Below are 27988 nucleotides of genomic sequence, written 5' to 3'. Positions count from 1 at the left end.
ATAAACTATTGTGGTTTTTGTTTGAGGCGAAACTGAGTCAGTTCCTAACCCCAACTGCTGTCAAAACGTATGAACTGACAGCGGTTGGGGTTAGAACCTGACTCAGTTTCAGGTTCAAGCGAAATCGCCATATGTATGCAAACACATAAGTTATATGTACATATTGTTATAGAATGGGGTTTTATGTTATGAAATGTGAATGTAAGATTAATATTTCTTATAAATGCACACATTGGGTCTATGTACCAGCAAATAGTATCTATATGCCTCCGTTAATTGCAAAAATCTATGTGTAAAATCAATAGGCATAACGTTAACATTTTTTGAGGCTAGAATTGGACGGAAAACTGGGTACTTCTCGTACCAATTAATGGGTACTTTGTTTTAACCGTGCACTCGAAAATGCCAAAAGTACCCACCTTTTTTCTCTTCATCTTGGATCGCGTTCAAATTTTGACAGTTGCAGAAAGAGTTCACATTTGCGCATAATTTCTTGTTAACGGCGGGCATTCGTTTACGTGAGAGGTCGAGATCGAGAACACTCTTTTTTGGCACATTGCTTCGCATTAGCAGCCAGCAGCAGCTACTTTAGAGAGAGGAGCCGGCCATACAGAAGAAAAAACTCGATTTTGCCAAGTTCCAATAAAGTGAGTGGATAATTTTTGTTCGAAAATCTGTCCGTGTGTCACATATTCACGAAATAAAAGTGGCGGAAAATATCAAGTAGGTTAGGAGTGACGTTTTCTCGTGATCGTGGATTGTTTTCGCAGCGCCAAAAGGAAGGAAATCCCAGGTGGAAATCCTTTTTTCCACACGAGTGTGCTTCTTGTGGATTTGTCTGGAAAGAAAGACAGCGGAGTAGCGATAAAAAACCGAAGCGGAATAGTTCATCGCGCTGTGCGTGTGGTCTTGTGGACTAGGTTTTGCAAACGAATAACATAATATTCTTTTATTCTTTGAAGTCTGCGGAAATCGTAAGAACTATGCAAATCGTGCAAGTACTCGAGAAAACTATATCACCAGGTGAGTAATGTGGGGGATTTTTGGATGCAGACTGTGTGCTGCTGGAGAAAATTGATTTATATTTTTACCTTGGGGTATGTTTCATGTATACACATCGCATCCTGAAGAGCAGGAGTGATTTCAGTATATTGAAGTACCCTTATGCTGAATAGTTTCCTACAAAATTCCTTGAAATTACGTCTTTCGAACCGTGGAGGTATAAGCAGGGTTGCCACGTTTAAATTTGGATTTTTTCGCGAAAAATATTCCAAGGCAAAACAACGACGGAAAATCTGTATTTAAAGAAACAGAATTTTGATATTTTTAGAACGCGGTCGTTTTGAAACGGATTTATATAATATTGATTAATATTACTTTCATTAATTTTCAATCGCGTGTGTTTGAAATCTGCAGTTTATGTTAGTCTATACCGCGTTTTGATTTTAAATTCATCAATGAAAATTTCAATTTAATGTGTAAAATAACGAATAATTTGAACATGTGGCAACGCTGTTGAGTGTAAACGGTGTAAACGCAAAATGTACATGTGATAGTGAGCGATTGAAAGTGACAGGGGGCGGCTGAAAAGATTCTGTGAGCTATTTGTGTAATGCCGATTTTATTTCAGTATGATTTCGACGTCAACGTCATAAAGCGCAAAATAATACATAAAGGTGATGGGCAAACTCATTTCGAGCATACCTATTGAAAACGTCCTATATGCAAAACAGGCTAACTCTACATAATGTGTTGAACGTGATTAGGGCGCAAAAACCAAGATAACGCTTCGAAGGCAATTTCCATTGACTTTCCAATCCTTTACTCGAGTATTTTTGAATTCAGAATTATGCTGTTCGCAATGTTGAAGTTATTCTGTAAGGAAACTGATATAAGAATCTCAAGCATTCTAAAGAGAATGCGTCAAAGGATGCGTATGCGAACCATTTTATCAGACGTTCAAAAACCATTTTCAATATGATTCGTTCAACGATAGAATAACCATTGTCTGGAATGATATCGAACATAAGCATTATCGCTTTTCCATACTCGATTACACAATTGTTAAGAACGATTTCCATACCAGAATATGCTTTTTTCTATATACATTCAAAACCATACAGTTTATGGTGACATACCATTCAAAAACCATACAGTTTATGGTGACATGCGCATCGATTGAGGAAGTTCAGGAAGTTTGATTTTGTTACAAGTTAGTTTCTAAATAAAACTTCGTTGACACAAATGGACTGCCACTTTATCCAATTGAGCTATCGCCGTTACATTATAATGCGAGGTTTTTGATCATGTTAATCTACAGGTTTTTGGAGCAGGGTAAAGTACGATTCAGACGATACATCAGCTTCCGTCAACGTCAACGGAACGTCACCGTTCCGTCAGGATAAGTTTAATACTTTTCTCTTGCGCCCGTTCACATATGCCGTACGTCAAAACGTTCCGTGCCGTTGATGTTGTGTGTGAATGCCTCCATTTAACTGCATGTAACTTATCCTGACGGAACGGTGACGTTCCGTTGACGTTGACGGAAGCTGATGTATCGTCTGAATCGTACTTAAAGAAATATACGAATAACAAAGACCACCAGAGTAGACCTGTGCGCCGCCGCGCCACGCCGCCGCCGCCGGTAAATTTTAACAAACGCCGACGCCGAACGGTAAACCGGCGGCGCGCCGCCGACGCATTTTTCTCACGCCGACAATTCGCGAACTCGAAAATCATTGACTCATAATTTTATCTACAAATCTAGGAACATTGTCTATGGTCCAAATATACGACATTAACTGATTCATGATTTATCACATATTGATCTTTATTTGGTATTAGTGGTTGTGAATTAGATCACAAAATTAACAAATTCTTGATATTTTCTCGAAAATCATTACACGACATTCGGAATCTAATTCATGGATCCACTCTTGCTTTGCAAACAATTATAAGGAACTCAGACTATTATTCATGGATTATTCGCTCTGCTCTTTGGTTTTGAAATTTCTATGTGAGCTATTGTGCACAATTGCTAGCAACCAGTCTCATAGGCGCGAGCATTAGATACAAGGAAACTACTAGGATCTGTAACCCTGTTATTCTTTTGCTAAGATTCAGTGTAATGTTTGAAATCAATTGAAACTGCACTGAGGAACAAAAATACATTACATTGCCACAATTCATGTCCGTGAAATAATTAAGAAGACTATAAGACACTTGACTCTGTGTAAAAAATCCGACGGTAAGCTCAAGACTAAAATATTACGATAACACGAAGAGAATTTACGAAAATCGTTGCACATCGTTTAATTCTTGACTTTTTTAGTCAATAAAGTTAAAACAAGTTATCATAAACATATTAAACATACTCAGACACAACCACCGACTAAACATTTGAGTATAATGCCATCTTTTTTGCGTGAACTAGTTTTGTGAAAACACAAAAAATATTTTCAATACGAGGTTTATTTATCATTGATTGACTAGTGGCCTATTTTGATTTTTTTTTCTCGAAGAATAGTTGGGCAGTGATCTTGACTTTTCGCGATGCTGGTGTACTGATGTGGCGATGCAGAGGGTAAGAGGCCCTTAACAAGGCCATTAAAAGCAGCAAGAGAGCGTGTTTCTTCAACCTGTGTGAGAGTGCCAATGCGAATCCGTGGGGTGACGCCTACAGAATCGTGATGGCCAAGACCAAAGGGGGCTCTTCACCCCCAGAACGGTCTCCGAACCGGTTGGTGACGATTGTCAAAGCACTCTTCCCGTCTCGAGCCACAAGCCCCTGGCCACCTGCACCAGGAGACAGTGCGAGCGCGGCCGAAATGGTGGCTCCGGTGACGAATGAAGAACTACGCGCAGTGGCTCATTCCCTAGCAATGAACAAAGTTCCAGGGCCGGATGGAGTTCCAAACAGCGCTCTCAAGGCAGCGATCATAGCGAACCTGAACATGTTCAGGCTAGCTATGCTGAGATGCCTTGACGAATACCGCTTCCGCGATAGATGGAAAAGGCAGAAATTGGTGCTGTTGCCGAAGCCCGGGAAGCCGCCAGGCGACCCATCGGCGTACAGACCAATCTGTCTGATCGACAAGACTGGCAAATTGCTTGAGAGGATCATCCTCAACAGGCTAACCCCGTACTCAGAAGGTACGGACGGCCTGTCAAGCAACCAGTTTGGCTTTCGGGAGGGTAAGTCCACGGTGGACTCTATCAACTCAGTGATAAAGACTGCCGAGAAAGCGATCCAACGAAAAAGGGGAGGCATTCGATACTGTGCGTTAGTGACACTTGACGTGAAAAACGCATTCAACAGCGCAAGAACGGATACCATCGCGCTCTCGCTACACCGGCTTAACCTACCGGTGGGTCTGTACCGGATCCTGGAAAGCTACTTCCAGAACCGCGTACTGTTATACTGTTCTGAGACTGAAATTCCCTCCTGGGGTCAAGATCGTCGGCTTTGCCAAAGACGTCACCTTGGAGGTCTACGGGGAGTCAATCCCTGAGGTAGAACTAACTGCAGAACACGCGATCAAGACGGTGGAGGAATGGATGAGCGCAAGAACCCTGGAGCTCGCTCAGCATAAGACGGAGGTAGTTATCGTCAACAACCGCAAGTCGGCACAACATCCATGCTGGAGAAGTCGTGATCACCTCACAGCGGAGTCTGAATTCTCTCCGAGTCATTATAGACGATAAGCTGACCTTCGGCAGCCACGTCGACTATACATGCAAGAAAGCGTCGACTACTGTTGCGGCACTATCGAGGATGATATCCAACAGCTCAAAGGTGTGCGCCAGTAGACGTAGGTTACTGGCAGGCGTTGCCGTATCTATCCGCAGGTACGGCGGCCCTTCATGATCAAGAGCACTGAGGGTAACCAGTTACCTATAGAAACTGGAGAGCACCTACCGCGTGATGTGCCTCAGAGTGATATCTGCTTACCGCACGGTATCACACGATGCATCCTGCGTGATAGCGAGCATGATGCCAGTCGGGCTGGTCATCCGGGAAGATGGGGAGTGCTTCGAACTACGTGGAAATAGAGGAGCCCGCGAGCGCACCAGGGTGATCTCGGTCGTCAGATGGCAGTGTGAGTGGGATAACTCCTCGAAAGGTAGGTGGACCCACCGGCTGATACCTAACATATCGAGCTGGGTGGGCAGACCCCATGGGGAAGTTCACTTCCATCTGACACAATTCCTGTCAGAAAAATAAAAAAAATAGATCTGGTTGCAAGAATTACATTTTGTGCAATGTTTTCAACAGATGTCGGTAGTACAGCGTGGGCGATGATTTTTTTTAGAATTTTCTTCAAGTTGTAACGTCTGTTTGTATGTGCTGCGAAGTCTGTTACAAGAGAAACCGACAATTTGGGAAAGGAATTGTACTGCAGGATTTTTTCAGGTACATTGGCGTCAATTTTCGCCACGCCGACACACGCCGGCGCGCCGCCGCCGTTAGGGTCCAACGGCGTGACGCCGACAACGCCGCCGTCGCCGCCGCCGGCCAAATATCTTGCTTACGCCGCCGCCGATTAAAAATGCATCGGCGCACACCTCTACACCAGAGCAGTATTAACCTCTGGCACAAAAGTACAATGTTGAATTCTTCAATATGGGAAACATGGAAGCTATTGCAAACGGTAACTAAAATTAGTACGGTAATTTATTAGTTGATTGATAATGATGGATTATATCAGTAGTATTCGCAATATGGTGAGTATTATTGTTTATTGTTTATTATTAATCGTACGATAGCCTGTCAGTTTATTACTATAAATCAGGTCAAGGAATTATTTTAAATAGAAGTTATACATAGGAAGATTAATTTAACAACAATAGTACATACTGTCTTAGTTTTGTGCTAGTTTGATTTAAGTGCTAGTTTGAAGGAGGACAGTGTTGGCTTGATTTTGATATCGGTGGGTAGCCTGTTCCACAGCGGAACTCCGTATATCAGTAGGCTCTTTTTTCTGCTGGATGAGTGTTGCGGAATCAGGAACGTTCTTGTACGTTCCATCAGCCCTCGCTGGAGATGTTGCATGATGTATTGTGGAAGTTTATCGTCCCACGCCTGGCGAAAAAAACAGCATATTCGGTGACGGTAGTTGTCGGGAAGATCATGGCCGAAAATCGCGTTTCGCACGTTGGCTGTTGTTTCGAATCTTGTCATTTTAAAGACAAATCTAATCGACGATTTAAAGCATCTGTGCAGTCTTTCTTTATGCTCTGCCGAAAGGCCAGGATAGTACACTACGTCACAGTAAGTGAATACGGGCATTACTACCGCTTGGACTAGTTTGAGACGTACTTGAAGAGGCAGTACTGGTGCAAATCGTCTGAATGTGCGTAGAATATGAATAGTTTGGAAATAGTGCAAAACTTTTCTGGAATTGTTTATTGTTTTCCACCAGCTAGTGATGTATTATTTGTGTCATGTGACGTGTACGTATATGAGCCGCTGAAAAGTCTATGGTACAGCGCAAATTCGTTAGTTGGGTCACGACTGCGCCCCAACTAGCGAATCGTATCCGTTAATTGGGGCAACTGACAGCTGACAAAAATTACCCAAGGGATACGATTTAAAGTTTAAAGTTGTTTTTTGTGACAAAGTATGTCATTAGTGTTCTTTTTGCCATCAATTATTTTTTGAAAAATTCCTTCACATAAAACAGGAAATGAATACACCGTCTGAAAAAAGCCAATAAATCACAAACATACTACGTTGCCACTAGCTAAAATCATTGGATCATGTGATTGACATCAGATATGACCTTCAAAAGTTAGTAAACTAACCTGTCTGCGACACAAACTAATTGATGCTGAATGGAAGAAGCAAAATATTTAACACATTTATTCCACTAAAAACATTCCGGAATATGAATTCAAAAAATAAAATTCCATTGAATTTCAAAGTATGCTTTTTCCTAGATCGCCAAAGAAATCAACCAATGGGCCCCTTGAAATCAATGACATTCAAACGTCAATCAGTTTTTGACTTTCAGTTTTGACATAAGAGTGTCTTTTAGTTGGGGCATGCCCCAACTAACGAATTTGCGCTGTATTTATACGGGACGTCATCTCGTTTTCCCGCGGTATACTCAACCGCAGGGGGAATTTTTTTAGCAACAAATGAATCGGCTGAATTTTGTTTGACAGTTCTCGGTTATTTGTTTATGTGGCAATTACGTAGGGGAATGCGACATGAACGGAAGCGGCATAAGCCACATTTAAGGGGTTATATACAAAGTTGTGGCGAAAAAGTGAGCTAAGTTCGTGATTTTTTGAAGCGTTTAATGCAAATTTTATTTGAAAAAGCGAAGTACAGTTCGTTGGTAGAACTATCGAAGATAGAAAAAACAAGTTGAATTAAAAAGAATATTCAAGGTTGTCGGAGTTATGGTCCATCCCCCGAGGCGTATTTTTTGACAGAGGTTTGCGGTGAACGCTCTCCAAGTCGAACCGCTCAACTGAAATTCAAAAACTAAAAAGATTATTGAAGAAAAATGTATTGTGGTGTATACGGAACGTTTTCCCAATCGAAAATTTTTTCTTGCAAAAAACACGTTGACCAAAAAACTAAATTTTTTGGTTTTCCAAATTTTTAATTGCGAAGAATCGAATCTTTTTTTGATGAAAAAGGAACCGTTCAAGTACACGAGAATGTACATACAAACAATTTAAATTTTTTTATGAAGATCGGATGAATAATTTTTGAGTTATCACGCTCACCGCAACGGTACTTTAAAAAAAAATTCCGAGATAATTGCGTTTAAAATTTTGTGTTAACTTCATTCGTGGAAAAAACCAGCTCGCTGCAAATGTCTGTTATTTGAATTCTAGTGCTTCGATCTCGTTCCCGTTGTTTCAACATCCATAGAAATAGTCCCATCTTGCAACTGTCAATGTTGTCCTTACAAAAGAAAAGTATTCACATCAATTCAACAGTAAATGCATATCTCGACATGCCTACAATATCTAGCGTATTTTGTTTTTCTCATTACTTTGTTAGATTTTCCTGCGGATAATTAACAATTAACGGGCCCTTCATATACCACGCGGACAAAAAAAATCTGCATTTATGACTCCCTCCTCCCCCTCCGTGGACAAGTGTGGACAATTCCTGTACCCCTACCCCCCACCCCACGATTTCCATGTGGACTTTCCAAAATTTTGTTTTTAGTGCTTTCTGAAATAAAATGGGTTTTCACTTCTAGGAGAAAATTTTACAATGCGTTAGAGATATCGACTTAATGCAAATCGTTCAAACTTTAACTACAGAATATCATAGCATCTCTTTGAGAAATTTCCATAAAAATGTCTTACTTCTGCACAACGTTATGATCTACTAGTTCATTGAGACTTGTCAGTTGAACATAAATTTTTAAATACAAATATTAGATTTACGTTTTAAAGATTCATCATAATAACACAAAGTTGATAACGATAGATTGACAGATTATTGGGTTGGCTCGTAATTTTAACAAGCTTCAAATCCAAAAATAGTGGAATGATAGTTGTCATCGACGTTTTCAATTTACATAAATGCCACACTATGCTATTATAAATTCCAAAATCTTGAAAAAATTTGAATGTAATCCAACGCTTACACCAATTACCAGTCTTCCCATATGCACATCGCACATAATGATCGCTCTGGTTCTGTGCTCATATTAAACCCACATTTTGTGTACGAACTCAAACAAGCTATTTCGTACCTAAACACGTGCACATGTTCGCCTGCACAACTGAACCCCCCTGTGCGTACACATCGGTTCGTGGCACCAGTTTTCTCTTTCTCACTCTTATCATTAGCGCTGACTCTTTGCCATGTGCGAATCGTTCTCGTGTACGCACCCGGTGTACGTACACGTATGTTTGAACTAGAGTTTGTACATCGTTCGCTAGAGTTCTATGTTCGAGGCGAACTTGTACATGGAGACGAAGCATGTTTGAAGTTGAATGCATGTACAAAATTGTACATGTTCATGGGAATTCTGCCAATTACTATACAAATTATAAATGCAAAATACTGTTTGGGCGAATGACCCATCGAGGTTAAAGCCTTAATAAACAATATTAATAATGAAATGCGAAGTCCACGTTGACATTCTCCATACCCCTAATTCCTCCACGCTTGTACTTTCTCGTGACTGCTACCCATTCCTAAATTGTCCACGTGGTATATGGATGGCCCCTAAGCGAATGACGTAAAAGTCGATTTTTTACTAGCTAAACCAGTGCCCCCATTAGGGATACGGCAAATTAGTTACGAAGAATTTAAAACTAGGAATTTAAGCCATAGACGGAAAAATTAAAAATAAGTAAGAGTACACAAAATAAGAGACTGAAAACACTTGGGCATCAACATACAGCATTTCATATCGAATGTCGCTGATTTTTTAACCTAACATTACAACTAATACTTAAATTTACAGATAAGGATGAGCTGCTTGCGGCAAAGAATTTCCTTGAGCAGGCGGCAGCATCCAATCTGCCCAACTTCCTTCGAGCGTTGTCCGAGGTGCTGGTGTTTCCTGGGAATTCGCCGGTGGCTCGAATGGCCGCCGGTTTGCAATTAAAGAATCAACTTACCAGCAAAGATGTCGGCGTTAAGTATCAATCCCAGGAGCGATGGTTATCATTTCCGGAAGATATGCGAGAATACGTGAAAAAGAATGTAAGTTGCATTGGATTGTATATTCAAAGTGGAAAAGGACGAATGTTTTTTGCTTGTTTTGCAGATCGTCGCTTCTCTGGGTACCGAAAGCACGCGACCTTCGTCAGCGGCACAATGTGTTGCCTACGTTGCCGTTGCTGAGCTCCCAGTTGGTCAGTGGCCGAATTTGATGCAGAAGTTGGTGGATAATGTGGTTAACGACAAATCTACTGAAATGGAACGGGAAGCCACTCTGGAAGCCATTGGTTATATTTGTCAAGACATCAATTCGGAAATTCTTGAACACCAATCGAATCAGATTTTAACGGCCATAATTCATGGAATGCGTAAATCAGAACCTTCCAATCATGTCCGATTAGCGGCTACTAATGCTCTGCTAAACTCCCTTGAGTTCACTAAAGCTAACTTTGAAGAAGCGGCAGAGAGAAACTATATCATGGAAGTTGTGTGTGAAGCGACTCAAAGTACCGATACCCAAATCTGTGTGGCCGCTCTTCAATGCCTGGTGAAAATTCTTACACTTTATTACCAACATATGGAAGCATACATGGCTCAGGCTTTGTTTCCCATCACACTTGAAGCAATGAAAAGCGACAATGAACAGATAGCTCTACAAGGCATAGAGTTCTGGTCCAATGTTAGCGATGAGGAAATCGATCTGGCGATCGAAGCACAGGAAGCAATGGAAGCAGGACGGCCTCCAAATCGTGTGTCACGGCACTACGCCCGAGGGGCGCTCCAATACCTAGCTCCAGTATTGATGGAGAAATTGACACGACAAGAAGAGTTCGATGACGAAGATGATTGGAACCCGTCGAAGTCTGCTGGAGTGTGTCTGATGCTTTTGGCCACTTGCTGTGAAGATGAGATTGTTCCGCATGTCCTTCCCTTTGTTAACAACAACATAAAGTCAACGAACTGGCGTTTCCGGGATGCCGCGTTGATGGTGTTTGGCTCAATTCTGAGTGGTTTGGAGGTTAACACGCTTAAACCGCTTGTGGAACAAGCTATGCCCACTTTAATTGAGCTGATGTACGACCAAAGTGTAATTGTAAGGGATACTTGTGCGTGGACTTTTGGACGAATTTGTGAGGTATAGTTTTGTATTGAATGTTTCAAAATTCTTATTCTAACCACTAATCTTTGTTATAACAGGTCATTCCCGAAGCTGCCATCAATGAACAGTATTTGGAACCTTTGCTTAAAGCTCTGCTTAACGGGTTGAAGGCAGAACCACGTGTTGCTACGAACGTTTGTTGGGCCTTTACCGGTCTGTCAGAAGCAGCATACGACGCTGCAAATGTCGATGAAGATCCCCCACAGACTTACTGTCTGTCGCATTATTTCGATTTCATTATCAACAGCCTGTTGGAAACGACAGATCGCCCGGATGGAGCTCAGGCAAACTTACGTTCTTCCGCTTACGAAGCTTTGATGGAAATGATCAAGAACTCACCGCAAGATTGTTATGTTTCGGTACAGAAAACGACAATGGTAATTTTAGAACGGCTTAACCAAGTCCTGCAGATGGAATCACACATTTCCACTCATAACGATCGCCATCAGTTCAACGATTTACAGTCACTTCTTTGCGCCACGCTTCAATCAGTTTTGCGCAAGGTTGACGCGAAAGACGCTCCTCAGATATCTGATGCCATTATGACGGCTCTATTGACCATGTTCAGCTCAAGTTCCGGCAAAGTTGGTGGTGTTCAGGAAGATGCACTGATGGCAGTATCAACACTGGTTGATCTACTTGGAGAACAATTCATCAAATACATGGATGCCTTCAGAGAGTATCTGTACATGGGCTTAAAGAACCACCAAGAGTACCAGGTTTGCTGCACTGCAGTTGGTCTTGCCGGGGACATTTGTCGAGGTTTGAAAAACAAAATCCTCCCGTACTGTGACGAAATCATGACCCTACTACTGGAGAACCTCAGTAACCCTTCGATCCATCGGAGCGTCAAACCACAAATCCTATCTGTGTTTGGTGATATGGCCTTGAGCATTGGCGCCGACTTCAAGAAATATTTAACCATTGTGCTGCAAATGTTGACACATGCGACACAAGTACAGGTTGATCCGACCGATTACGACATGATTGATTATCTTAACGAGCTGCGTGAAAGCGTCCTTGAAGCCTACACTGGAATCGTGCAGGGACTGAAGGGTGTCGATAAAAGCCCAAATGACGATGTCAACCTTCTGCAGCCGCATGTGGTCTTCATCGTAAACTACATTATCTCAATAGCGAAGGACACGGAGCTGTCGGATGGAAACATTGCCATCGCGTCCGGTTTGCTCGGAGATATGTGCTCTGCCTTTGGGCCTGATTTGTTGCCACTAGTGGAAGATACTCAAATCCAGCAGCTACTGAACGATGGGAAGAATTCGCGCACCACCCGTACCAAAACGCTGGCCAATTGGGCTCTGAAGGAAATAAAAAAACTGAAACAACCGGCGAACGATGCGAGTTGGTAAGTGTGTGTAATGAGATCGGATAAGTGGTTAGCTGTCGCTTTGTGGGATGAAATTTTCTTTCGATTCTTTCCAATAGATTTTGCTTTATTTTGAAACTTGTGTAAACCCTATTTTTCTCTTTTCCTGTTTCTTTCTTTCATTTATTATGCATTTTTGGTATTAGGCGACATAAATGAAATGTTAGTTAGGACCAAAGACATTTATCAAATTGTACCGCGTGATTGGAAAATGATTGAACGAAACAAATGTTTGTGAAGTGATGGTGCTGCTGATGGTGTTCTACTAGGAGATGTAGCTAAAACAATGATTATAAACTAGAATATCTGTCGTGCAATGCTAGTTCCTTTCTGGGAGTATTGGTCGAAGGTAATAGCAACCGTTTATTTCCATTCGCTAATATCTGCTTTTGTTTTGTTGTTGAGTAAACATTATTGTTTAAATGCTATTTTTCAATAATCATTGCTAAAAACTTTAGGGACTTCATAAACTGTCACGCAAAATTGACCCCCACCCTCACACCTCTCTCGACCTCTCTCAAACTCAATTTTTTCTCACCCGTCCTAGTACGTACCAAATTTAGTAAATTATTATTTAGTAAAAACATGTTACGTAACCTAGTTTACCTCCACTCGCCCACATGTCAATTTGTTTTTCATAAATTGCGTGACTTAGTTTATGAATTGTTCCTTAACTCAGGTGTGTGTGGTTGACAATTTTTAATCCAATACTTTCTACTATTATAATACATGTAACTAAGTGTTTCTTGTGTATTTTATCGTGTTTGTATAATTTTGTAGCTCATCATATTACCTGGCACGATTTTTGTCAGGCATCAACTATGCTTTAAATCGATTATTGGGAAACGATGTATACATCGTCTTGGTCTGGTTGTACAGAGGCTTGGTTTTAGAAGACAGGTGCTCCGATTCACGACTAGAATTATTTAGCAGTATTTACTGATTGAACTTCGTAAAAAATGGCAATCTGATTGAAGAAAATAGTTCATTTTTAATTTTCGTAGAACTTAATTTTTTTTATAATGGTTCTATCCTTAGGGTCATTCGCCTCTTTTTCGTTTTAGAGAAATCTCTTTAGAAAAATATCTAACTTATGTGCAGGGTTGGGGATTGCACCCAGGTGAGCTGAGTACAGGACAATCGATTTACCAATTACGCTATGCTCGCCCCTTGTAGAACTCTCTAGTGAATCTTAATGATGTGTATGATCTCTTGAAATGTATGACCAAAACATTGACTATCGATTAGTAATAAAACTAAGTTGGATTTGTGTGTTTCGAATTCATCTCGTCAGTGACTAGCACTAAGTTGGGGCATAGTGAGACGGTGTTTTTAACTAGTACCCAAATTAGCACTAGTTAGACACCGTACCCAAGCAGTCACATGACATATCGTCTGGTGTGCTACCTTATGACAAGCGCCATTTAGCACATTTCCAGAAAAACGATTTTAAAAATTTGAGATTGAATATCTTGAAATTTATAAATGGTGTAAACAATTCAAAGAAGACAATTGATGCTTTCTTCTACTCTGTATGAATCTCTCCAATATTACGAAGATCGGTTGAGAGGAAGAAGGAGGGGGAGGGGGTTGCTTCTTCCGGCCATCACATTACATGATTTGATATTCTTAATATGTATAACAAACATAAAGATGTGAAACGAGGTTCTAAAAACGCACAAAAATCCTGTCAATCCTATTTTTCATTGAATTGTTTGCTCTAAAGATATTACCAAGGGCCGTTCATAAATGATGTCGCGTATTGAAAGTTGGGGAAAAGCCATGAATTACCGAGAAAAACTAAAAATTTGAGACGCACTAGTGGAACGGGGTTAATAAAACCAACAACAATTCCTAGATTTTTTCTCTGCGAGACATTGTTTATGAATGGAACCCAAACAAACAATATTTCATAACGAATATCGCGTATCATAAAGGGCAGAGCAGTGGGATCAAGGCCAAGTTCTCCTGGGTCGTGCAAAACTGAGAAGCAACATAATTTCCCGTTAGGTATACCCGGGAAGAAATTTCTCCACGTATCACGTGTAACGGATTCTACTTCTCCGTATTGCGACATGCATTTTGCGATTAGATCAGGAGGGGTACGTGGTGATAGGTCATGTAATTTTACATCTACATAGTCTTTTTCTATATACACGGGAATCTTAATTCCAACTTTATCACTTTCAGCCACGTGCTTCAAATTGTTCTGCAAAACGAAACGTTCGGCTTGTGCTAACGTGTTGAATGTTATGAGCACTACATTGCGAAGATGATGATACTGTAGATACATAACCTCCTTGAGCTTTAACTGCATCTTCACCTTCTGCAGTTATTCCACTTCACGAAAACTTAATCTTATTGAATAGAATTTAAAGTCAACGACCGCTGTGTTGGGTCGGAGCAGAGATTTTTCGTCAACTTTACTCATGATGGCAAGAATAAATTAAAAGTTTCCTTTGTTCTCGAGACAATGCAGAGGTTGCTAGTTGTTGTTCACTTGGTTCGATTGTACGTCTGACTTGGGCAGAAGTAGAAAGTAGACTGAAAGGTGGTCATTATGTTTAGTGCGCAAGTGTTACTGAATTGCTATCCAAGTGATCGTGATAATTATGGGATATATGGTGGTCGTAATGGCCTAGCAAATATTTGTTCAAATGATAAAACAAGTATTTTAAATCAATGCCAACATTTAATTGCATCACTGACGATTTAACATGCGTTGTTAGGAGTACATTGATACATTGGACTAGACAAAATAGAGGACTTAACGTTACACACTTCGAGACAAGCAGGCGCAAAATTTAGTTCTCCTCCCGAGGACCGGTTAACTTGGCAGACAGTTCCTAATTCGTCTTATCAGCCCGGTAAAAAAATATTACGAAGATCGGTCAACTACATTGCGAGTATTTACTGAAAATGTAAAGAAAAGTCGCACTCACACGTGTCGTAGGTGTGTTTTGATGACAAAACTGTAATCGTGAATGGAAAATTTTATATAGAAAAAGCATCAATTATTAATTTTTAGTCATATCTTCGGCTTCATTTGGTCTATAAACAACCTTTGAGATGCATTTTTAAGGATATGAGTTAGGGAAACTAGAAAAAACAATTATTTTAGGTTACATTGTTGCCAAATATTCTATATTTCCAGTTTAAAACTTACACTGCCCATTTTCAAACAATTCGTGTATTATTGTTTTGGAAATGATTATGCCATTGCGTTTCTCAGATAGTTTTACACATAAAAACATCTTATACATCAAGATAACTTGAACCAATCCTCAGATACAGTCAGTCGAAGCAAAAAAAAAAAAATAAAAATTTCTCATCACGTTTCTTACTATATCTCAGTAACCAAACAGAATGTCAAAATTCTGAAAGCGCCACTTTGTAGAGATTTTTTAGACAAGTGATGTGGCATCCCGAGCAGAGTCTGACAACAAATTGATAACTAAACTTGATGTTGTGATGTTCGGCAAATGATTACACAGGTTGTTGTCGTTTTGGTCGTTTTAACGGTTAAATGATCAAAATGGAGTGCAGCAAAACTGTCCTATGACATCAAACAGAAAACTAATTCTGCTATCAGTGAGAGTAAATTGAAAGCTCATTGAGATGTTGATTTTTTTTTTTTTTTGATAACATAATATGTATTCACTTTGATGTTTCAACAAAGAAATATAAACATAGAACATTCTTCTAAGAAACAAGTATAGCAAAATGAGATCAAAATTTGATGTCATATTTAAAAAATCTAAAACTGATAGTAAAATAAGATTTCAATTTGATGCTACTATCAAAATATGATTTCTACTTGTTGTAATTTTGATGTTCGACTTTGCTCGGGATATCTAACTCGGCATATCTAATCTAACATCACATCACATGATTTGGTATTCTTAGTATGTATAACAAACATGACGATGTGACAAAAGGCGCTAAAAGCGCAATAAAATCCTGTCAATCCTATTTTGCATTGGATTGTCTGTGCTTTGTGCTTTAAGGGGAAAGGTATTTTAGATAATTTCCTTTTTTTACGAGACATTGTTTATGAATGGCCCCCAAACAAACAATATTTTATAACGAGTATCACGTAACATCGATGTCAGAGCAGTGGGATTAAGGCCAAGTTCCCTCCGGTTCGTGCTAAATTGAGAAGCAACATCTATTTAAGCATCGAGAACAGACGTACAGCGTAAACGTAAAAGGTAAAAAAAAATTACATTCAAAGAAAATGTAATGGTTCTGCCGTTGTTTCATTTAGTGCGTGAGTTTTTCTGAATTGACAGTGGACCACACAATAGATGCCCAAGTGGCTCACAATTATACTGCATTATGCCAATATGATGACGAATGATGAATCGAATAAGCAGATAGTATAGCCGACGGGAGAGGCATTTAACAAGGTTAGGAAAACTAGGAGCGAGGACGAGAGGACGTCTGATGAGGTGGATCACACCTAACAATATCCACTATATTAAATAAACACAGTGGTGTTACAACAGGATAATTCAATCTGATGCAACAATCATTTAAGCAATCATTTAGGCAACTAGAACAGAAAGAATAACTGGTATAATAGCTGGAGGGAATTTAGTATTCGTGGACATTACAGTTGAAAGCGCTCTCTGATTTACTTAATAGTTGAGTGATCCGCTTTAGACCTAGGGGACCCAAGAGAAGATCAGGAGGAAGCGGACAGAAGCGGAATCAATGCGAAGTTTTAATTGCATCACTGACGACTTAGCACGCGTTGCTAGGAGCAGGATAACTTGGACTAGACTATCCTATCAGCCCGCAAAAAAAAGAATACGTAAAAGGAGATTAGTAAGAGACAGAAGCAGATTCAATGCAAAATTCGCCAATATGACGTAGACCCCAAGGCGATGGTAGGATGATTTTACATAGGATGACACAGACTAGATGACACGGCGTTACACGCTTCAAACTTGTACCAAATAGTATGTATGTATGTATGTATGTATGAATATAAGCCTATATGCATGGATGTGTATTGTGTATAGGAGCATTGTCTCCCTGAGCAACATGGGAGGACAGCCTCTGAGCCGTCAAAACGCTCACGGGTAGCCGGGTGCGCGGTCATAGGTGTTGCACTGCACATACTGACAAGTGCAACGGTGAGACGGTAGGTGTACAGTTAATGCACATAGGTTGTGGAAACAGTTTGTTGAGACAGTCCGATTGCACACTGATAAATAACAATAACTATCAAAATTTGAAGTATTTTGAGAACATTTGTATTTAGAACTATGTTGTTTTCCAAATATTTGTTTGGTTCCCTTCACAGCTTGTCTTTGCTCGCTGATCATGTTAATGATTATAAAAAAACTAATTCGCATGCATAAGTAATTTTATTCGAAATCTATCAGTCAATCGAAGGTCCAGAAAACAGCTTATGCTAAAAAGAAGGCGATATCAAAGAAGATCGTAATTTAATTTAAAATTAATAACATTTCAAAAATATGCTACGAAAATTTTAACCCATTCATGCCCATGTTGTTTGTGGACAACAACGTTTTTAAACAGCTATAACTTTTGATTGAGGCAAGATTTGTTCACAAAACCAAGTAAGGCTAATAAACCTGACTATTGCCTTTCATTTTAGTACTAACAATTACCAGGATCAGCTCTAGAACTGAAGTTATTGCGATTTGTTTGTTGGATTCCAATGGAGCAGTGCTGCCAGGGCCAGTTTACGTTGACAACGAAAAATGATTTTTTCATATATCTTCGTTATTGTTTAATATTATTGAAAACTGATAAAACTTATCAAATTAGAGTGTCTTTGGCTACGTTTCCCACGTAAGTGGACTATTGTAAATATTCTAGGAGAATTGCATTGAGCATTGAAAGGTAAAAATTGAGCAGCTTCTAGCACTGTGAGGGAAGCACCAATCTATATGAAAAAAGGCTTTTCATGTTTCGTGACCCCACCGTTTTCAAGGAAAAATAGTTTTGAAATCCTACGTGCACTAGAAAAAAGTTGGGCATGAAAGGGTTAAAGAAGGCAAATCCATTTCATTGTATTTATTGTATTTGAATCAATGAAATTCTAAAATTATTTCCATTGATTTGCTCTCTTTCCAAAGAAGGCCAATTCACATAGAAATTTTTAATATGAAATGAAATTTAAAATAACTGAAGGCGTTTTCAATGCACTGGTACTGTAAAAAAAATTTAGAATAGCTTCATATAGATTAAAATAACATTCTCCAAAAAATGTCAAAGAAGAATGCATATTTGTAAGAAGGCTGCATCTCAGACAAATACATTCACAATCTGTAAAATTTCAAAGATTCCAGACTAACATAACTAAATTTTAGGAAATGTTTATATTTTTTCGATACCTTTCACCTAATCTTTATGACAATCAATCAACGCATTCAGGGCATTTTAGAGTACTAGTGATTATCATAAAAATGTTTCCAACGTTGTTGAAAACACTGCCTTTTCAATTTCGAAGATGGCCGCATTTCCAGGCGTTCTAAATTGATCGTTAAGAATTTACACCATTCTAGAGCACGGCATTAGCATTTACCAGATTTTGCATAATAAGGAGATGAATCAAGATCGCAAAAATGAGACTCATAATACGACCTATGCAGCACAAAAAATTAATTTCAAGTAATTTGTTCAGCATTTTCCCGCCAGCACGGTTTTGTAATCCGGGCCCGAAATCTATCTCCTGTAATGTTTGACCTAGTGTCAAAAACTAAAAACAAAATATTTTTGCGGTATTTTCTCTATTAATGCTCTATATCTCAAAGATTATTAAATATATACTATTACCACCTTCAGTAAAGTTTCTTGTAGAAGAATTTACTACAACTTTGCAGAATACACCAACTCGCTATTTCTAATTATACGAGAAACAAATTTTGAATCTCACTTATAGGAGGATTAATCATCAAAATTTCGACTTAAAAAGATAGGGCGTCTCATTGTCATAAATTCTTTCAAAGATAGTATTTCGCAATAACTAACCATTTCGTAGCTATTGGAAACGATCACGTTTTTCGCGTTTCAAATCACTGTACGCTGAACGGTGGTTGATGGAATAGGGGGTCCGAATAGCAATAAAATAGGATTTTCAAGCTTTCCAAATCACATACCTGCTATTTTTTTAATTTTTATTTATTAATTTAATAACGATTTACCATTATAATGATTTGTATTTTTAGGATGGCAAAAAATAAAACACGTGTCTCCTTTCTAAAAAAATCAAAGAATTAGAACCATCTGTCAAAATAATTGTTTTTAAAATAGCGGTTTCACAAATATGTACGACAGGCAGAAAGTCTTACAATTTTCTGAGAAATCTATGGGTTACGAATTACCCCCACGGTCTTAATAGCCCCGGGCTGTCTACATTTATGCTAATGGTCTTATGCCAAATGGCACACAAACCATTATATAATTTTGTATGCCAAATGATTGTAGGTTCAGTCAACAATCAGTAAAGTAAACACGCACAACGCAGCATTATTCAAGGTTGGCGACATAACGATGAATCACATCGATAAACGTTAGACTAAGCCTTTGGACGGAGAACCAGTTCCATGTCAATTGGCGCAGCTCTTTACCACGTAGGTGTTTGCGAAGAAATTGGTCGTCCTTTCGTTACGTTGGTGTATATGCTATTAGCGAAAAAGAATGAAGTTACATATAAGGGATTCCATGAGAATGTTTTATCAATGTCCATGATTTACAGAATATTTCAAAACAAGAGCAATTTCGCAAAAGGTAGCCAATAGGAAATAATAGACCGACCAGCAGATTTCTGTCTGAAAGAACCCAGATACAGGAGCACGCATTTAGTAAATTAGTATGTTCTCAAAAGACTAAGTTGCCGGTTGGTGTTGGAACTAGGATCATAGAAAAACTCCAGAATGTCAAAAATATTTCTACATTTTTCTTGAAGCTAAATTGCCTGCTTAGTAACCTGAACGATATATAAAATTAATATTTATTGCTTTAGTTTAGCTCATGTTTAAAAGAATGTGTTTAAGACAATGTTATATTGTGTAACATTACCTATCGAGCGAACACGATTCCAAGCAGATTTTGTAGTTTGCTCGTTTCGGTTTAACCGTTGAAATTGTTTGTTTTTTAACTTATTAATTGTTTAACCTTCTGGCAGTCGCGTCATTATCTACATAAGGCGTTGGTACTTACCGGAGCTGCTTTGGTGTTTTTCATACTGTTAAGGCAACATAAATCCAAATAAATTTTTCTGCTTTGTGTTTTGAATATTAAAAAAGCTTACCAGTTTATTTTTGTTCTACGTCTAATTACCCAATGTCTGTAGGGAATGCCATAAAAATCATCCATCATTACCTATTTTAGTTCTAAATACAGAAAGAATTGAATAATTTTCAGACCACATCACGCATGCGGACCCTCATCCACCCTATTCAATCGTAATTGATTCTCCACTACTTCCAGATTTAATCCAGCATTAATGGCAACACGCTCAACTACACAGCAGCCAATGGCACCACCAGCACAGTTCCAGCAATGTAATTCCACTATCGAGCCGTTCGGTATCTCCTGTTGCTCTCCGTCATCATCGAATGCTTCGTCTATTCCCCAAAATGCTGCTAGTTTTACTAACCAGGATGAACTGTTCAATTGTAATTTCAGTTACAGCGAACATCTCTGCTTCGATATGTCGCTGCAAATTTGAGTTCATTCTCACTTTTTAAACTATGATGCTGATCTAGCGGCCTCAATTACAGCGCCTTCGCTCTACGACAAGTAAGTCCCTTACCATCTCTCTTCTATTATGCTGAACTGTCTATCGAAGCGGAGCTTGAGAATCGAATAATCGACGGGGTGAGCATTGGGAGAGGAGACGAATTGTGATTCCGCATGATTCCACCTGTTGTCGCTGGTCGCTCCAGATAAATATAATTTGTCTCCAAAGCCGGAACTGTGTGTACAGCTAAATAACAGTGTGTAGTAGTTCTAGTAATAGAAAACGTAGATGATTACACTGTAAGCCAACTAAATCAAACCAATTATTATCCAAACGTAGCCAGCAGGGTCTACGAGACTCACATACACACATATACAAACACATAGTCATAGGCACACACATAAAGTCTTCTTTACAAGTGAAATCTTTCGATCTAATAGATGAAACGTGTGCCATAGTGAAATTCGAAGGGTGGCCAGCATAGGATGTGAAATGTTGGACATCGTTTTTCCGATTGTAAATTTGTTGACAAATAAAATTGTTATTCGTACGTTGTACATTTTTTCACCGTGGCACTCGTTTTTCTCTCGTTTAATCTAAAAGTATGTCAAAAACTTAAGCTGCATTAAATTCAATCCCACACAGATACCCATAGGAATAACTAGGTTTAGCGGGAAACATATTTAACTACAGTTAAAATTGCTAAGGAATATAAAATATCCACCGGCAAATGAAAGGGGAACGAAATACTTCTGATTCGATAAATATTACAGAATAACAATTGGCCAGCTCGCGTTTAAATCTTTCCTTTTTTAAGTCTCTGTGAGGCGAAGTGGACTAATTTCTAGCGGTTGGTTCGGGGACAAAACTTTCGAGTTTTTTAGAAATTTGATCTAATATATATTTTTAAGGTGTGCCAGTGTTCTGGCTGTTTACATTTGCGCAAAAAAAGCTAAAATTTGCTGTAATATTTTAGAGGAAAGAAATATTTCGTTGACCTGGATCCTTCTTTTCTAGGCCCAATATCGAGGAGATTAGCAATTGTTCTACAAATAAAGATAAAGGCAAGAGGAAAAAAAGGAAAACAAGCGTTTAATATACATATGATCACATTACAAGAAGGAAACAAAGAAGCTTAAGATGTAGTTTATGGTTCAACAATATAAAATCTTTTAGGATTAGAGGAAAAAAACAAAAAAAAAAAATGAAAAAAACAAGGTAAAGTCATGCAATTACACGAAAGTAGGATGACGTTAGTACGGAAAATAGGATGTGCGATTCCGGATTTGCTGTCTCTTTTTTTCGATCGCTTGTTGCGGTAGGATGAAAACAGAAGCGACAAATTTATGTATCCTCATTAGTTAAGACGAAAGAATCGAGAAGGAATGAAGAATGGTGCGGTGGCGTGTGATACAGGGAATGCTGGGTATGAAATCGTTTGTTTTCGCGTTTATTTTAATGAGTATTGTTCGAAATTTGCCTGGGCCAACTTTGGCAATTAATTCACAGAAAATAATCTAGGCGTAAAATTCTTGCAATATGGATTTATTCGGTCAAGTTTTTACTGGGCAGCTTTGTTTAGATAAAAAGCTGCATTTGATATTTTGTCAATTGGGGACAGTTTGTTTATTTCCTGAAATCAATAGTTTCGTATAATTTAAGACGCACAAACTTTGAAGTTATCTTTAAATCATTGAAACAGCAGAAACCTGTAATTGTTATAAATTGACGTACCGACCAGACCGACTGAAATTTGACTGAACAGTAAGAAGAATCCATACCAATAGACGATACTAAAGATACTGGAATGTGCTGCGTGTGCCTGAAAGCGTAAAAATGTGATTATTTCAATTGTTATGTTGTTTATTTCTGTCGATCGTCGCGTGAAACGCAGTATGTATGTGTATGAAGCTAAAAACCTTATTTCACCATAATTCAACTGTAGCTAGAATGAAGAGTGACCTTTTTTGAGAATGTGTATGAGTGTGATGTGCAAACGAGATCTTATCAAATGAAAACATGGCAATGAAGCATGTTTAATGGCTTAATATTTTATTACGGCAGTTCTTAGTTTAAACTTAATTATATTCAGTTATCTGATTATGTTCTAAGTATTTGTTCCAAAATACAATCATACTAAAAGTGCCTCAATGGCGTTGGCCTCGCGTGATCCTTATATTTATCGCCTCATAATTATAGATTTTTTTTGTCAGACTATAGCATCTCTTGTTGTTTTAAGAAAAAAATCATCGGTATGTGATAGCAATTAAGTTTTTGCATATTTGATTGCTTTTTGAATGATTTTGTTCACTCTCTTAGGAGACCTACAACAGGTTGAAATCTAGGTTTTTGTAGGATGCTTTCTTTAGACTGACTTCATTCGACAGGTAAAAAATGGACTACAAACGAATATACAATTGAATGTTATGTTGTTAATGACATTAAATCTCAGTCTAGGGCGGTCACGGTAGGCATTTGGAAAAAATCAAAATAGTTATTTTTGGCGGCTACAATTAGATAGAACTATGAACCAAAATATGTTGGTGTCCGTGTGGTGTTCTAATGCTTTTATATCTGGCTCCAAACATGCAGAATAATACTTAATGTTTTAAGATTTTCGGAAAACCCTATTTTATTCTTTTTCGTTGCATTAAATATGTTTTACCCTAAAACTGCGTGACGGCCCCTGAAACTCATTTTTTGAATACCCTGAGCCTCTTTCAATATGGTCCAAAGCAAGCCACGCATTGATAAATACTGTTTCCAAAGTTGGATATAGCATTTTTTTTTAATTTGGACAAATTCACACTCCATTGTTGATCTGTGAAAGCAAGTACAAACAAGAATATGATACGTCTTCATTGCCTATAATCGTTGGTCAGTCCCATGTAGATAGGTAATCCTATAGAACATAGGACTAACTCGCGATTATAGGAGATTCAGTAATGGTGTGGTAGCCGCTTGGACGAAACAAATTCGTATTTTTTGTTGCTTGGCGTTTAACGTTACAACGGAAACATTAAAATTGCATTCATTTGATAGGAATGACTACTTCTTTTAGTGCGCGTTGAAGAATTATGCCAATTAAAGATGGAAATCCTGCAACACAAAAAGTTAATCCAGAGCCAAACTATATGATACTTGCACCCAGTTGTTCGACTACAAAAAGAAGGCTGTTTCAAGTTTGTTTTTGTTCCAGTTAAACAACAAATCAGAATGAATGCCGTTAGAAATGGAAGTAATAAGGTAAAAAACAAAAAACTCGGGAGTGTTTGTGAAGAGACAAATGCCTGGGTGAATGTAAAAATCTGTATCATTCCATCGAATGTAAAATATCGACGCAAATGTAAAGGAGTATCCTTAACAAATTTTAGCATTACAAAACATACATAAACCGCAAGAACGAAAAATCAGCTTGAAAAATAAGCTGCTTTACCAACAACAAAAGGAAGACTTAACGGTTACGTAACACACAAATACAAATACTACAAAGAAACATACAAATTCATCGTTCCCAGTCGAAGCAATTTTACGTGATTTTTTCTATAATACACAAGTAGGAAATAGAGAGACTTTCGACGATAAATTACAGACTTTGGGATTCAGTGAAAAATAATTTACGAAACAAAAAAATAAAACAAGCGAACATTGCTCAGGTACATACAGCAACAAAAAAACAAACATACAAACAAATACCTACATACAAAACAAAATACAAAGACTTACAAACAGTGAACTCTCAATCTAAAATAGGCGAAGTGTGGGAAAACTTAAGACAGAAAACAATAAAAGAAGTTTGATGTAACATTTTTCCTTCTTGCAAAACATAACGAATGAAAAGTGCAAAATGTGAGTTAGTTAGCGTGTTTGTGAAAAAGAACTAAGCGAGGGTACTTGAGGGAACTGTCTTTTGGTGATGATTGTTCCATAAAGTCATATATTTATACTATAAGGGGTGAACAACAAATGGTATTAGAATTTCAGTTACTCCTGTTTAGCTAGACGAACAATGAATGTGAGAAATCGGAAGTAAAACTTGTTTATACGCTCTCGACGCGGATATTTATTTCCTGCAGAGAAAATTGAACTAAGCTCAGAAATAATAAAGAAATCAGAATTTTAGCTGAATCTAGCGGAACCAATGAAATAATCGATGAACTGGAAACATTAAAAAATCCACTAGAATTTAAGTAGGAATTAATTGAAATTACGATGAACTATACATACTGACATACCTAGACGCAAATGAATTAAGTTGAACTATGAAATAATAAAAATGAAAACAACTGTGATTTGAGAAAGCTTTTCAGTCACAATCATACAACCGTTAGTGGGGGAAATTACCAATCGAAAGGCTTAAAGCGTAATCGAAAAAAAGTTTTTAAAATTCCCGAATATAATTAATGAATTGAAATTTACAAATCATGCATTCATGCAATAAATCATGAATTGCAGCAAAACAAAGCGGGAAAAGCTTTCTCAAGAAATGAATGACTGATTTTAAACGAACCTTAACGTAATACCAACTTTGTAAAGAACGAATGTTGTACGAATTCCAACTGAATGTATGTGTATGCTCCTAAAATGCTCGATATAGTTACATGTTTCGTTCAGATGTTTGAAACCTATGATTCATTTCTTTGAAACTTTATTCACCCTACGAAACCACTGTGTAATCGTGTTTCAATGTGTGAGTGCGAAATAGCTGTATCTTTTATCATAAGTAGCGATCGACCCCATCTCATCATTGATAAGGAAGCCTCCAAAGGGGGAAAACTGTGTTAGCAATATATCAAACAGAATTATCATCTTCGTATAATATACATTTTAATTAATAGAAGAAATGTGTATGAAACAAAACCAACAAAATTAGGCTAATCGCGCAAAGTAAACTAGATTGAAACTTTGGAGGTTTCAGAACAACTGATTTCATAGTGCGTCCGAATAAAAGAGAATTTTGACTGACTGTATAGAATTCCAACAAATACATACCGAAATGAATATTTTTGTAACAGTGTGCAACAAATAAATAAGCGAAATAACTGCTCGGGAGTTATGCAAGATGCGTATGCGTAAGAAGGACATTTGAATTACGGACTGACACACCCTTAGAATTGGCCATACAAAAACAAATCGTGAGTTTCTAGGAAAAATGAATATTTAACGGTTATTGATAAGAGCGAATGTGATAAAAGTATGTCTGTTTTTCATACGATCGCTTGCATGTTTAGTTTGTGATAGGAAAAATACGAGGAAGCTTTGTTTATTTCCTGAATGTCTGCATTAAAAAATCCGAAGAATCTTGTGAGAAAACAATAGCCATAAAAATGAAAAAGCAGTATGTAAATGTGAGAGGCTGTGTTGCGAGACTGGAGAGCGATTCCTAGTGGTAGCCGCGTGTTTAAATGATAAGCGAGTGTAGGTCTCTTTGTAAGTAAGTTTGTCTGTATAGTTGATGCTTGGTGACTGAATAAAAATTACATGACTGCCAAAAACATCATCTTGTCTTATTTATTTTTTCGTATATCAGTAAGTGAGAAGTGAGGCAAAAATTATGATTAGGAGTCAGAATAATAAGGTATCACACCAATTGTGATGTTCTTTTCTATTCAATGCGATGTGCGGGTATTTTTTTGTTTGGTGGAGACTTGTTTCAATCAAGAGACAAATAAGTAACAATTTTTGTATGAAATGGAAATAAACGAGGAAAACGAACTGTTGATTTTATTGACCTTTTTACCTCTTGAGTGGAAGATAACGTAGTACATAGTTAATAAAATTAATAATCCCATTTGTTTATAGCTTCCACGCATACGTTGACATTCACAGCAAAATTTCGTCATCACGTATACAACAAGCACCGTGATCTCCTCTAATGTTTTCATCAAGAAAAAAAAGGGAGGCCGAATCGAAATATTTTCGCCAGCGACTCGCTCATTCGTCATCTTGTTTGCACTGCTGAGCGTCTACCGAGCAATGAAGGAAAACCATCAAACAGCTGCCTACCTAGCGGTCAAATTACCAGATTTCTGGAAGACCGATCCGGCAATGTGGTTTGCCCAAGCCGAAGCTCAATTCGTCTCAGCCGGCGTCACGTGAGACGAAACGAAATTCTATCACATAATAGCGAATGTAGATCAGACCGTTCTCTCTGTCATATTTCCGACCTCGTCGCAGACCCTCCGCAAAATGGAAAGTACCAACCGATTGTTAAACCGGTTTGATCACTCGCCGCAAGCGAAAATGGTAAAATTGTTAAACAGTTGCGAGCTTGGTGATATAAACCTACACACTTGATTACCAAGTTTCAGGACTTTGCAGCTTGACGTTTCATATCATCCAGTCCCTTGCCTAAATGTCGTTACAAGATATAAGAACAGCAATGTGAATCATTCATAGTAAACACGAAAAATAGAAAAGAAATTATGTTTTGGATGAAATTTTCTTTCTTTATGGTTCTATAATTTTTTTTTCACAAGACCCTGGAAAACCTGGAATTAGGCAATCCATGAGACGTTTCTGATCAGCTGATTATTTCTTGTTTACTTATTCTGACGTTACTCCGAGGGGTGCGACGTCCGACAATATCGTTGATTCGATCCAACATCAAACGAATCGGACTAACAAAGTTGTTTGTCGGACGAGTTTTTCTGTTCGCAGGAGTAGACTTGTTGACAGAACCCACCGCTGAATTGTCAAACAAACGTCTAATGGATTGCCTAATACTCAGGTATGTATTGATTACTAGAGAGCGAAAAATTTGAAATCCATGATGGCGGCTTCCGGTTACCATACAACGCATCAAACCCATATCAATATGGATGTAAGGGACCATTCATAAATTACGTAACGCAAAAATTGCCCAAAATTGACCCCCCCCTCTCCCTATGTAACAAAGTGTCACAAATTTTTCCATCCCCCCCTCCCCTGTTACGTAACAAATTCCAAGAAAATTTTTTTTTTCTTCGATGAAAACATGTTACGTAACGATCTAGTTAACACCCCCTCCCCCCTATGTCACAACTTGTCGTACCCCCTCCCCCCCCCCTAAAAGCGTTACGTAATTTATGAATGGTC

At 38.3% G+C, this 27988-nt stretch overlaps 1 protein-coding gene across 3 annotated transcripts; it reads left to right on the top strand.

The window, feature by feature from the left end:
* The first annotated feature begins 519 nt into the window (after positions 1-519).
* On the top strand, positions 520-26626 carry LOC131682535 (importin subunit beta). Of its 3 annotated transcripts, XM_058964078.1 has the most exons (6): positions 521-897; positions 963-1023; positions 9447-9688; positions 9753-10781; positions 10844-12168; positions 20670-26626. In XM_058964078.1, the coding sequence occupies exons 2-6, from the start codon at positions 984-986 to the stop codon at positions 20734-20736; spliced, it is 2703 nt and encodes a 900-aa protein (XP_058820061.1). In that variant the 5' UTR covers positions 521-897; positions 963-983; the 3' UTR covers positions 20737-26626. The 3 variants fall into 3 exon arrangements, with proteins under 3 accessions (XP_058820063.1, XP_058820062.1, XP_058820061.1); XM_058964080.1 differs by having other exon boundaries at positions 520-1023; positions 20659-26626; XM_058964079.1 differs by lacking the exon at positions 20670-26626 and adding an exon at positions 12336-12493 and having other exon boundaries at positions 520-1023.
* Positions 26627-27988: the final 1362 nt, after the last annotated feature.

The sequence above is a fragment of the Topomyia yanbarensis genome, chromosome 2, assembly GCF_030247195.1.
Source record: "Topomyia yanbarensis strain Yona2022 chromosome 2, ASM3024719v1, whole genome shotgun sequence".
NCBI classification, from domain to species: domain Eukaryota; kingdom Metazoa; phylum Arthropoda; class Insecta; order Diptera; family Culicidae; genus Topomyia; species Topomyia yanbarensis.
This window is presented reverse-complemented; position numbering and strand designations above follow the sequence as displayed.

Coding starts and splice junctions, on each gene's coding strand:
- LOC131682535 (XM_058964078.1), top strand. CDS start 984: ATGCAAATCGTGCAAGTACTCGAGAAAACTATATCACCAG. Junction 1,024..9,446: donor CGAGAAAACTATATCACCAG/GTGAGTAATGTG, acceptor TTAAATTTACAG/ATAAGGATGAGCTGCTTGCG. Junction 12,169..20,669: donor CCGGCGAACGATGCGAGTTG/GTAAGTGTGTGT, acceptor GATTTAATCCAG/CATTAATGGCAACACGCTCA.